Here is an 11385-nt window from a genome sequence, read left to right as displayed (position 1 = left end):
CGTCTCAGAGCATGGCCCTTGCTACCAAGGTAAGGGATTATTTCCAATAAATTTATGGAATTGATAGACAGTAATTAAAATAGTAAAATTAGAATACAGCAAATTAGAAAAAATTTATACAAGTGATCCACTGCAATAATATTATCCACCAAATGCGTCCAATGAAACAATCCTGACCGCATATGGATGTGGCATAAAAAAAAAATAAAAGCACCTACTAACCAACTCCTCTTGCAACTGTTTTCTCCAATTCTTGCTTGTAACACTGTTTATTCTTAGGAGCTAGTCTATAAGGAGAAGAAGCTCAAAAGGGATAATAGTATGGCATTTTCAATCTCAACATCCGTCAAGCCTTTTCACTGTGTTAGCTCTTCAGATTTAACCTCTGCTCCATCGTCATCACCCTTTAGGCCTTTCAAATTCCCTTCTTTCTGGCCATGGCAAAAGGTGAAGATGGGCCCACTGACTGTGTCTCCAATGGGGTTTGGGACATGGGCGTGGGGAAATAAGCTTTTGTGGGGTTATCAAGAATCAATGGACACTGAACTTCAAAAGACTTTCAATTTGGCCGTAGAAAATGGAATCAATCTTTTTGATACTGCTGATTCTTATGGGACTGGAAGGTTAAATGGGCAGAGCGAAAAGCTTCTTGGAAAGTTCATTCAAGAATATCCAGGTCAAGAATCAGGATATCTTTCAATTTCTGGGTTTTTATTAATTTTGGGATAGAGAAAGAAGCTTAGATTAATAGTAACAAATTTTCTCAGGAAAGAGGATGCAAGATGATATTGTGATTGCTACAAAATTTGCTGCATATCCATGGCGTCTCACACCAGGGCAATTTGTCGCAGCTTGCAGGTAAACTTCCCTTAAGTTTTCTTAAAATTTCTTATTAAAATTTAACTCCGGTAAAAAAGAAAACTTTTCTGTTACCCATTTTTAAGTGATGAATTGAAGTCTAAGACAATGATAGGTTCCATAATTCAGAGACGGCAATTGAAAATAAGCCATTGATTGTATTTAGATGTATTTTTTCATTGTTTGACAACTTAATCTAAATAAACTTGTTGGGTACAAATGGATTCCTCAAAATTTTGTGAAACTCATTTGGGATTTCATGTTTTTACCTTCTGTATGGATGAAAAATGCTCATTTTATTGTATGAACATATAAACATGTCAAATTCTATTATTCAATTGAATTCTGTACTTCAAATTCATTTATAACAACAAATTTGACTTAACTTTGACTTGACTAAAATTAGTTGACTTTCCAAATTGAATTATATTATCTCTGTGCTTAATATTTACTTGGTTAGGATACCAAACATGAGAATTCATTTATGCATAAATTTTATTAATGAAATTCACTAACAAATGAAATGAAAATTTTATCAAAACAAGAAATTAAGATCATTTAAGTTTTTAGATGACTGTCAAAATCAGCTATACTCTCTTTTTCAATTTTACATGATCAAATTACATTCAATTGCTTCCAAGCATCTCGTCTTCTTAATTCTTGCAGATTTTTTTGAGCTCTTTTTCTTTGTCATTGGAGGCTTCGCTTTGAATGCAGATTCGTCTTTTAGTATCCAAGATTCTTGGCTATTACTGCACTCATTTCCCCTCGATAGCCCTGACATTCTTCTAGTATCCTCTGTGACTGTACTCTCCATCAAAACTTCTTAATTATCACTTGCACAGCATCGATGCTCTCTTGAATTTCTTGTTTCTCATTGTTCCTGTCTTCTACTTATTTTTATTTATATGCATTTGTTCTTCCATGTCAAAATTCTTCTGAAGCATCAAAATGCTTTTCACTGCACTAAGAATCAAGTCAATTCAGTCTTATTTAATGCGGAATGAATTAGGTGTAGTTATTGTCCTTCTGAAAATAACATTACTAGTGTGATCACTGAGATGCCTAATAGCAAATTGTAGCTTTTTTTTATTTTTCAATTTGCTATGTAAAGAGAATCTCGATTAAGTGTAAATGGTTGGGAACATATTATATTATTCTGATGAAGGTTCAGGCACCAAGAATGGTGATATTTAAAATTTGAAAGAAATTGAAGTGTAAGGATAGCAAGTTTCAAATACTGTAGAATCGATGGAGGGAAATAGAAGAAAATCTGATGAATAATTCTTGGAGGGAATCTTCAAGCTATTGGTGCAATAGACAACTCCATCCAAGAGGAGATGGTTATCAGGAATGGTTTTGCTGATGCAGTAATCTTGAAACTCTGATACCGAAAATATTGCTCATAAGATCTGTAACTAAAGACTGATATAGCGAAAAGGAGGAAAGATAGTGGTTAAAGATGTATGATTCCCAGATTCCAGGACTTGCTGCAATGCCAACCACTGAATGTAATTCTGAGAGAGAAATTAGAGAATAACTTGAAAAGGAAAAATATCGACAAAAAAAAAAAAAAAAAAAAAAAAAAAAAAAAAAAAAAAAGAGGAAAATTTGAGGAGGAATTAGAAAGAGAGAGAGGAAGAGAAAAGTGACCTTGAGATTGTCAAAAGTGGAATTAAGTTTGTACACTCAACAATTACCAAACTAATTGCTAATAGGACTAACTGTTTCTAACTGTTGATGTGAGCACAACCAACAAATAGCATTGCCTAGAACTTCTAAGTGCTGAAGTTTCTTCTATTTACACTTCCATGCTAGACTCTCCACATATCAATTATCAATTTCAAAAGCTTATTTCTTCTGATAAAAACTGATAAAAAATGGTTTTCCAGGGGATCACTGGAAAGGTTGCAACTTGAGCAAATAGGCATAGGTCAATTACATTGGTCAACTGCAAACTATGCTCCTCCACAAGAATTAGCTCTTTGGGACGGTTTATTGGCAATGTTTGAGAAGGTTACCATAATTTTGTTTTCAAATCATAGAAATAATTCCTTTTTAGTGGCAATGACAATATTTTGATTTCTGTAGTTCCTAGTATTGACAAAAATTTTGTTAAGCTCTCCAATTGCGCTTCCAGAATCCATATGGTTGAACTCATGAATGGCATTATTTAGGGCTTAGTTCGAGCTGTTGGAGTTAGCAATTATGGTCCAAAGCAACTTGTAAAGATACATGATTACCTCAAAGCCCGAGGAGTACCCCTATGCTCAGCACAGGTAATTTATGCATATCTCAAGATGCATAGATGTCACTCTAAGAGCAATGTCTCGCTAAATCTTTAAACTTGATATCAACTATGGTATATCTCTAAGATGCCAAATATTTTAACCATGATGTGACTCTAAATTTACAATGCATATGAATTACTATAAAAGTAATGGTGGGTGGGATAATTGTATTGCGTATTGTAGACTATTTACCTATGCCAGATTGTACCACTATTTATCTGACATTCAAGATGATGTTGTCTTAGGTGCAATTTTCTTTGCTAAGCATGGGAAACGATCAGATGGAAATCAAGAATATATGTGATTCTTTGGGAATTCGCTTGATTGCTTATAGTCCTTTAGGACTTGGAATGCTTACTGGGAAATATACATCTTCAAATCTTCCTCTCGGCCCTAGGTGCATGCATTTATCATTTTCTTTTTTAATTTTCATAGGGGAAGACTGGTCCTTCTTTTTACTCCTCTCAAATATGTTTTAGGGGCCTGCTATTCAGACAAATCCTTCCTGGATTGGAGCCTTTACTGAGTGCACTAAGAGAAATTGCACAGAAAAGGCGTAAAACTCTGCCACAGGTTTGTCTTTTCACTTCCTTGTTCCATTTCTTCTCATCTGTACTTGTTAGAAAATTGTAGAAATTAATTCCAATACTTTTTTCTGGCTAGAGTTTTCTTGTCTGATATACTTGACACTTACAGTTTTAGGGAATTTTTTGGTGAAATGTCATGGAGTGGAGTTCTACAATCTGTTTCTGTTTGTTTAATTCACTTATGCTAGTTATGCAGCGGATTTACTATTTTCCACATTCAATTAATCTTTCTCAATTCTAAAGATCCCAAATTAAATATTAGATGTTTGGACATTCAGTCTAATAATTATTGTAACAGGTTGCTATAAACTGGTGCATCTCGAATGGCGCCATTCCCATCCCAGGAGTTAAGACGATAAAACAAGCAGAGGAAAATTTGGGCGCTCTTGGTTGGCGACTAAGTTCAGATGAGTTGCTTCAGTTAGAAGTCGCAGCTCGTGAGTCTCCCCAGAAAATGATCCAAAACATTTTTCAAACCAGGTATGCATGTTATAATTTGTGTGGCAATTTTTCAAATAAAAAGTCTTTGATTGTAAATCTTTTCAAATCTCAAACAACAGATAGATGACTTTGACCACCATCAAGCCTGTGGATGTAGCAGGATGAAAATGAGTTAGTGTTGGTGAGGGTGCTTCTTCTCACTAATTTTGTTTTTGGTTGGAATTAAAACATGTCTTTATCATCTAGAGAATTCTGTAGCAAATATTTTAGCCCTGTCACAAGTTTATGGAGGAGAAGATGAAATCAATTCTGTGTATCTTCAATACTTGTTACTGTCTATACATTCAAACTAAAGTGTAAAGTAGCTTAGCTAGAAAGTTGTAGCTTAGACCAAGTCAACAGTTTACATTGTATATTATATCTGCCATTTGCTCACTAGACTTCAGAGTCTTGATAACACCATTCAATACCTATTCTCTTATAAAATGGATATCTATTTCAATATACACTTTGTTCTTTCATGTGATACTGGATTCTTGGCAATATGGATAGCAGAGATGCTATCTGAGTACAACAGCACAGCTTGAAGTACACAAGTCTGGAAATCCTTAAATAAAGCAATGAGCCATATTACTTCTGAAGTTGCAGCAGTCATTGACCTATATTTAGCTTCATCTGAACTTCTAGAAATTGTCGATTACTTCTTTGATTTACAGCTAATGAGTGAATGACCAAAAAATACACGGTAGCCTGTAAGAGACTTCCTAGTTTCAATGCATGATGTCCAATCACTATTAGAATATGCTGTCAACTCTGATTTAGATTCTGATGACAAGAATAATCCTCGTCTTAAAGAGCCCGTTAAATATCTAAAAACCTAAACAGCTGCTTACATATGTTGATTAGATGGAGAATCCATAAATTGAGCAAGCATGTGAACTCCATAAGAAAGATCAGGTTTAGTCATGCATGAGTTTCCCTATGTCTGTAAACATTGGGGTCTTTCAGCTTATCGTGATCTGGATGGACAAGCTATTGAACTTGGCTTAGCTCCAAGTACATATTCTTCCAATAGCTCCCAAACATACTTTTTATGTGAAAGAAGGCTTATTTTCACCTGCAGTAACTCATTTAAGGATTACTCACTTTATGGTCCCTCATCTTGTCTCATAAAACTGGCTCATCTTATATAATTGTAATACAAGAGTGATTCTGCGTGGAGAAGTGGACAAGTGACAAGGCTAACTCGAGTTAATTAAAAATTATATTTTTGAACACGTCACATTCGACGAGTCGGGATCATTTTTCTCTTCCCTCATCAAACAATTAATTTGTGTATTTGTCTTCTCTCGCCTGCCTTTTTCATCTCTAAATCTAAAGAACCGTTTTTGTTTTATGTGTATTTTATTAGAAATTTTTATGTCCAAGGGATTTTTTTTTTTTTAACAAAGGGAAAGATATCATTTCGTTAATTAAATGAAAAATCACTATATGGTAAATATATTTTAGAATTAATTAATTAATACAGAAGAATGATACTTTTCCAATGGCCAATAGAAATAAACAAAAGTTCCGGAATTATAGGAAAAAATTATATAAATGTAATTCCAAATAAAAAAGATCGCGTACATGGTTGTACCCAGATCTCGAAAGCATCTTACCCATCTCATATTACTACCAGTAGAAATTCCGCGCTTCGCACCCTAAGTGTTATATATTTTTTAAATAAATATTATCATTGAATTATGTTATTATTTTAAAAAGTTTTTAATTTGTGAATAAAAATAATTAGAAATATTCCAAATAAAGTTTTGATTAAAAATAATATTTAATTCTTATTTATTTGAATGTTCAAAGATCAAATTATGTTTTTATACACTCTTTATCTCTTCTTTATTCTATTTGGATAGATTGTATTTCCTTATGTTCATTTGAAAACTATTTTCCTATTTTCACTTGATTATATATAAGAATTAAATATTAATATAATAAGGACATTAATTAATTTCTTTTAGATCCTATACATTTTACTGGTATTCCTCTTTTAACAATCAAAATAACAATGATTTTCACTAAGCATCTTATACGCATTAAAAAAGTATGGATTTACATCTTTATAATTTTCAAACAACAAAAATTTTCTTGAATTTTATTAGTAATTGTATGACGGTGCAAATAGACATAACGTGATATACTTGTAAGCGTATTGATTGTTCTCTCTCTCTCTCTCTCCATATATATATATATGTGTGTGTGTGTGTGTGTGTGTGTGTAGGAAATAAACATACACATTCTTGAAATGGATCGAGGTATAATATTTATACCTACAGCAAAATAATTTTTGAATTTGGTCACAATTTGTCATTTTACAATGAAACTATGCAATTTACCTCTAAATTCAGTTCAATTGTAGTCAACATCATTTTTCATGCATATTTTCTTATCAATTGTCTCACTCTTTGCATAAAATCTCATCAGCCCCATTTTGGTATATAGAAACTTGATAAAGTATTATCGAGTTGTTATTCGATAACTTTTTGACCTAACCTATTGTTTCAATTGAGCATGAACCATTTCGAAAAAAAATTTAAGTAATGATAAAAAAATAAAATGATTACAAAATCAAGATGATAATATATATTCTCGGTTAGGCAAGATGGGGTCTACTTCCATCCTAGGTCACCAATCACAAAATAGACAAAAGAAAGTCAACATGCACTTTGGGTAGGCAATTTGAAGCTTGAGTTTAGGAAAGCGCTCAGGCCAAATCTGAGGTTTAAGATATGCTCATGTCAGGTTTGAGGTTTTGATTTGGAGTGGATGCCCCCAGTTGAGGTGCTTGGGTTGGGTTCAAGCTGTTGGTATGACTAATGTCGGGCTTGAGCTTTTTGGTAATTGGTGATGCACGAGTTAGGCTTCAAGCCTTGATTCGAGGTGGATGCCCCAATTGAGGTGCTTGGATCGGGTTCAAGTTATTGAGGCAGTCAGATTTAAGGCTTTTGAGGTTCTTAGGTTCGGTTTAAGGCTTTTGACAATTTATTGGCAGTGTTTTGAGGCTATGATAGTAATTTGGGTAAGATGCCCCCCGATTTGAAGTGCTTAGGTCAATTTTAAGGCTGGTGTATTCAGGTTAGACTTGAGCTTTTTGGGAATCTAGTGTGCCCATGACAGGTTTGAGGCTTTTGGTTTGGGACGTTGCCCTCAGTTTAGGTTCTTGAGGTGCTTAGGTCCGGTCTAAGGTTTCTGGTGATTTGGAGGTGCTTAGGTACAGTATAAGGCTTCTAGTAATCTATAGGTGCTTAGTTTTGTCTAAGGCTCTTGGCGACTCAAGTCAGTGTTTGAGGCTTAGGTCCAGGCATTGCCCCTAGTTTGGGTGTTTAGGTTCGACTTAAGGCTTTAGGTATGATGCTTTTCTCAAGTCAGTGTTTTAGGTTTTGGGTATTTGGTAATGCTTAGATTAGTATTTAAGACTAAGATCAAGACATTGCCCCCAATTTAGGTGCTTAGATTGGTGTTTAAGGCTTTTTGGTAGCTCAAGTCAATGTTTGAGGCTTAGGTCGAGATTTGGATGAATAGGGGTGCTCAGGTCAATGTTTGAGGCTTAGGAAATTTGGTAGTGCTCGGGTCAGTGTTTGAGGCTTGGAGCATGCTCAAGTCAGATCTGAGACTTTAGGTGTGCTCAAGTTAAGTTTGAGGCTTTGAGTGTGGTCAGGTCAGATCTGAGGCTTTGAGTGTGCTCGGCTCAGATCTGAGGCTTTTGGCGGGCTCAGGCCAAATCTGAGGCTGTTGGTGTGCTCATGTCAGATCTGAGGCTTTTGGGGTGTTCGGGTCAGATTTGAGGCTTTTGGGGTGCTTAAGTCAGGTTTGAGGTTTTGAGCGTGCTCAGCTTAGATTTGAGGTTTTTGGTGGACTCAGGCCAGATTTGAGGCTTTTGGTTGGCTTAGGCCAAATTTCAGGCTTGTAGTGTGCTCATGTCAGATCTGAGGCTTTTGGTGGGCTAATGTCAAATTTGAGGCTTTTGGGGTGCTTAAGTCAGGTTTGAGGCTTTGAGTGTGCTCAGATAAGATTCGAGGCTTTCGGTAGGCTCAGGCCAGATTTGAGGCTTTTGTTGAGCTCATGCCAGATTTGAGGCTTTTGTTGGGCTCATGCCAAATTTGAGGCTTTTGATGTTCTCCTGTCAAAATATGAGGCTTTTGGTGGGCTGAGGTCAGATTTTAGGCTTTTGGGGTGCTCGGGTCAAGTTTGAGGTTTTTGGCAATTTTGATGGTGCTTAAGTTGGTGTTTGAGGCTTTGGTAATTTAGGATGCTCATGTCAACGTTCGAGGCTTGGGTTTAAAGCAAATGCCCCAGTTAAAGTGCTTAGGTAAGAGCGAAGGGTTTTTGGGCTTTGAGTATGCTCAGGTCAGGTTTGAGGTTTTTGGTAATCTATGATGCTTAGGTCGGTCTTTGAGACATTACCAAAAACTTTAAATGGGCATAACTTTTGACTCGGGTGTCCAGCCGATGTGAATTCTTTTTTTGAATCCACTCAACTTTTCGAGCTCTACCAAAATCATTTTATTTTGCCTAGAAATTGACATTTTTCAATTTTTCAAAGCTCAACTCAAGGGTTTTAAGCAGTGCTCGGGTCGATATTTGAGGCTTAACTCGAAGGGAATGCCCCCAATTGAGGTGCTTAGATCTAGTTTAAAGCTTTAGAGTATTTAATAATGCTCAAGTTAGTGTTTGAGGCTTTTTGATAATTCTAGAATGCTTAGGTTAGTGTTTGAGGCTTAGATCGGGGCACTTCCCTAGGTTTGGGTGCTTAGGTTAGTGTTTAAGGCTCTTGGAATTTGAAGGTGCTCGATTAAGGCATTGAGTAAGTAAGAGTGCTCAAGTCAATGACTGAGGCTTTTTGGTATCTCAAGTCAGAATTTGAGACTTTGAGAATTAAAGATGCTCGGTTGAGGCTTTGAGTAGGTAGGGGTGCTCAAGTCGATGTTTAAAGCTTTTTGGCAATGATAATGCTCAAGTCAGTGTTTGAGGCTTCTGGTATGTGTTTAGTAGGTTAAGTCTCCTCAGGTAAGGCTTTGTGTTTAGTATGACCACGGAATGGTGTTTAGGGATTTGACCACGGATTGGTGTTTAGGTTTGACCATGGGTTTAGGGTGACCATGGTTGGTGTTTAAGATGACCACTGGTTGGTATTTAGGGATCACCATTCGTTGGTACCGCAGGATGATGTTTAGGTTTGACCACTGGCTGGTGCTTAGGTTGGACCACTGGATGTTGTTTGGATTTGACCACGGGATGGTTTTTAGGTTTAACCATTGGTTGGTGTTTAAGTTGATCACTGAATTGGTGCTTAGGTTTGACCACTGGATAGTGTTTGGATTTGACCACTTGGATGATGTTTAGGGATTACTTGGTCCAAGATATAAAATTCTTTGATGCGTGAATGTCATGCCAAAATGGTTTTATGATTTTTGGTGCATATAATTCTAGGGATCGATTCTAGGGCCATTACATGCTTTAGTTGGATTAGGTTTAAGGGTCACATTCACTAGAGTTGGAATATACCTCGTCATTTGACCATGTCGTATCAAATAGAACGATTGGTAAACCAAACCCTTTATCCTACCGAAAGGATAGGAGGTGCGCAGGATAAGGTGAGCAGCTTTCTCGATCTGAGGCAGCTCTAAGGAAGATTGCCCCTAGGTGATAATAGCAACTCGATTTGCTTAGTTCTAATGGCGAGAAAGGATCCAAGATGATGCATCTAAATTTATACAAAGAGTGATTTCTTGATTAAACCCAAACCGGAGATTCAAAGCCTACTCGATAGTCATCTTACTACATTTTTTAAAACTAAAGCCCAATAGAGTAGCCAGCTATTAGTCCCTCTTGAGTGTCATGGGAAAGATCCAAAGAAGGGAATCAATCCAGACGAGCCTATTGGTCAGTTTGTCACAGAGTGACGGGAACTCTTTATAGTGCCTTTTGTTTGTTATGGCTCAGTTTAGTGTTTAAGTGTATCGGGTTGGCGCTTTAGAGCGTTTTGATGGTGTGTGATGTGTTTAGAGTCGCCACCTTAATTTGTTTTTGTTTTTGGGAAAAATATAAGGTAAAAACCTCGTGATTGAGTCCATTTTTAATTTGCCACAAGGATAAAATGCACTAGTCTCAAATCATTGGGTTCGGGGACTAGGTTTTCGAATTCTTTCGTATAAATCAATGGTTTGCGAATTAAGCAAGCAATCAAAAATAGGATTTGCATGAATGTCAGTTTATCGATGCATGATCATACTTATAATGCATGGCAATATTAGAAATATAATGCATTAAGAGCATAAATGAGTAAATGGTGTAATTTGGAGGGGAGCTCGACTCTAGTCTCATTTATCGAGGATTCTAGGTCGTGCGATACCTTGGATCCTGAACAGTCAGTTTGGTCAGGGGCACGCTACCTAGGTTAAAATCCGTAGGTATGCCTTCGTTCCTCATTTGTATGAGGATCATGGCGCATGAAGTTCTACCATCAATTAGGATGGTAGGGTTTTGAGGTGCCACTCTTAGAGTGGGTTTATGAGGTGCCGGATGGACCGGGCTTTAGTTTGAAAACTGGTTTTGTATTGTGCGTCGAATGGTCCAGGCTTAAAGCTTTTTGAATTCCAGATGGACTGGTATAAGGTGCCGAATGGACCCATATAAAGTGCCGGATGGACCGGTATAATGTGCCGGATAGACAGGCTTAATTGACAAAGATTGAGTTTAGCGATTATACTCTAGGCCTACTCAGGGCTTGAAGGTCGGATTGTGCGTGCGTGTGCTTTAGAGTTCCATTATTCACCTTCTTGATCAAGGAGATCGAGTCTTGCCCTAAAATAATGTTAAGGATGGGCATGAGGGCTTGATTAAGTCCTTAATTATATATTAAGTAGCTTTGGTCTAAGAAAGACCAAAGTGTGAAAGTCGAAAGGATCGACTTTTGAGAACCAAGTCAGGCTTTAGCTCAATTAAGGAAAAAGAGCAAAGTCGGACTATGTTGCCTTAGAATTGTGTTTGAGGGAAAAATAAAATCATTGATGCTTAAGAACCATTCAATCAAACAACAAGAGGTGCCTGAAATTAGGGGGGGAGTGCTGAATTTATAGGCTAGACTACCCTCTGGTCAGTACCGACCATGTCAGCACTGGTATCGGCCATGTCAGCATCAATACTGGTGAGGG

General features: G+C 36.7%; 1 protein-coding gene across 2 annotated transcripts; it reads left to right on the top strand.

Annotated features, from left to right (window-relative positions):
• Window positions 1-208: 208 nt before the first annotated feature.
• Window positions 209-4683, top strand: PLR1 (NAD(P)-linked oxidoreductase superfamily protein). 2 transcript variants are annotated; one of them, XM_012217310.4, is made up of 8 exons: window positions 212-676; window positions 768-858; window positions 2751-2874; window positions 3036-3137; window positions 3395-3546; window positions 3629-3722; window positions 4035-4216; window positions 4297-4683. In XM_012217310.4, the coding sequence occupies exons 1-8, from the start codon at window positions 322-324 to the stop codon at window positions 4298-4300; spliced, it is 1104 nt and encodes a 367-aa protein (XP_012072700.1). In that variant the 5' UTR covers window positions 212-321; the 3' UTR covers window positions 4301-4683. The 2 variants fall into 2 exon arrangements, with proteins under 2 accessions (XP_020535077.1, XP_012072700.1); XM_020679418.2 differs by lacking the exon at window positions 3395-3546 and having other exon boundaries at window positions 209-676; window positions 3585-3722.
• Window positions 4684-11385: the final 6702 nt, after the last annotated feature.

Source organism: Jatropha curcas, chromosome 5 (assembly GCF_041381405.1).
Source record: "Jatropha curcas cultivar XTBG-Jc1 chromosome 5, XTBG_Jcur_1.0, whole genome shotgun sequence".
Lineage (NCBI taxonomy): Eukaryota > Viridiplantae > Streptophyta > Magnoliopsida > Malpighiales > Euphorbiaceae > Jatropha > Jatropha curcas.
Note: the sequence above shows the minus strand (reverse complement) of the source record. Positions and strands in the feature narration are given on the sequence as shown.

Bases quoted from the DNA above. Each gene is read 5' to 3' on its own strand.
- PLR1 (XM_012217310.4), top strand. From the start codon at position 322: ATGGCATTTTCAATCTCAACATCCGTCAAGCCTTTTCACTGTGTTAGC. The intron at 859-2,750 runs GTAAACTTCCCT...ATGGTTTTCCAG, and splicing joins CAATTTGTCGCAGCTTGCAG to GGGATCACTGGAAAGGTTGC. The intron at 2,875-3,035 runs GTTACCATAATT...GGCATTATTTAG, and splicing joins TATTGGCAATGTTTGAGAAG to GGCTTAGTTCGAGCTGTTGG.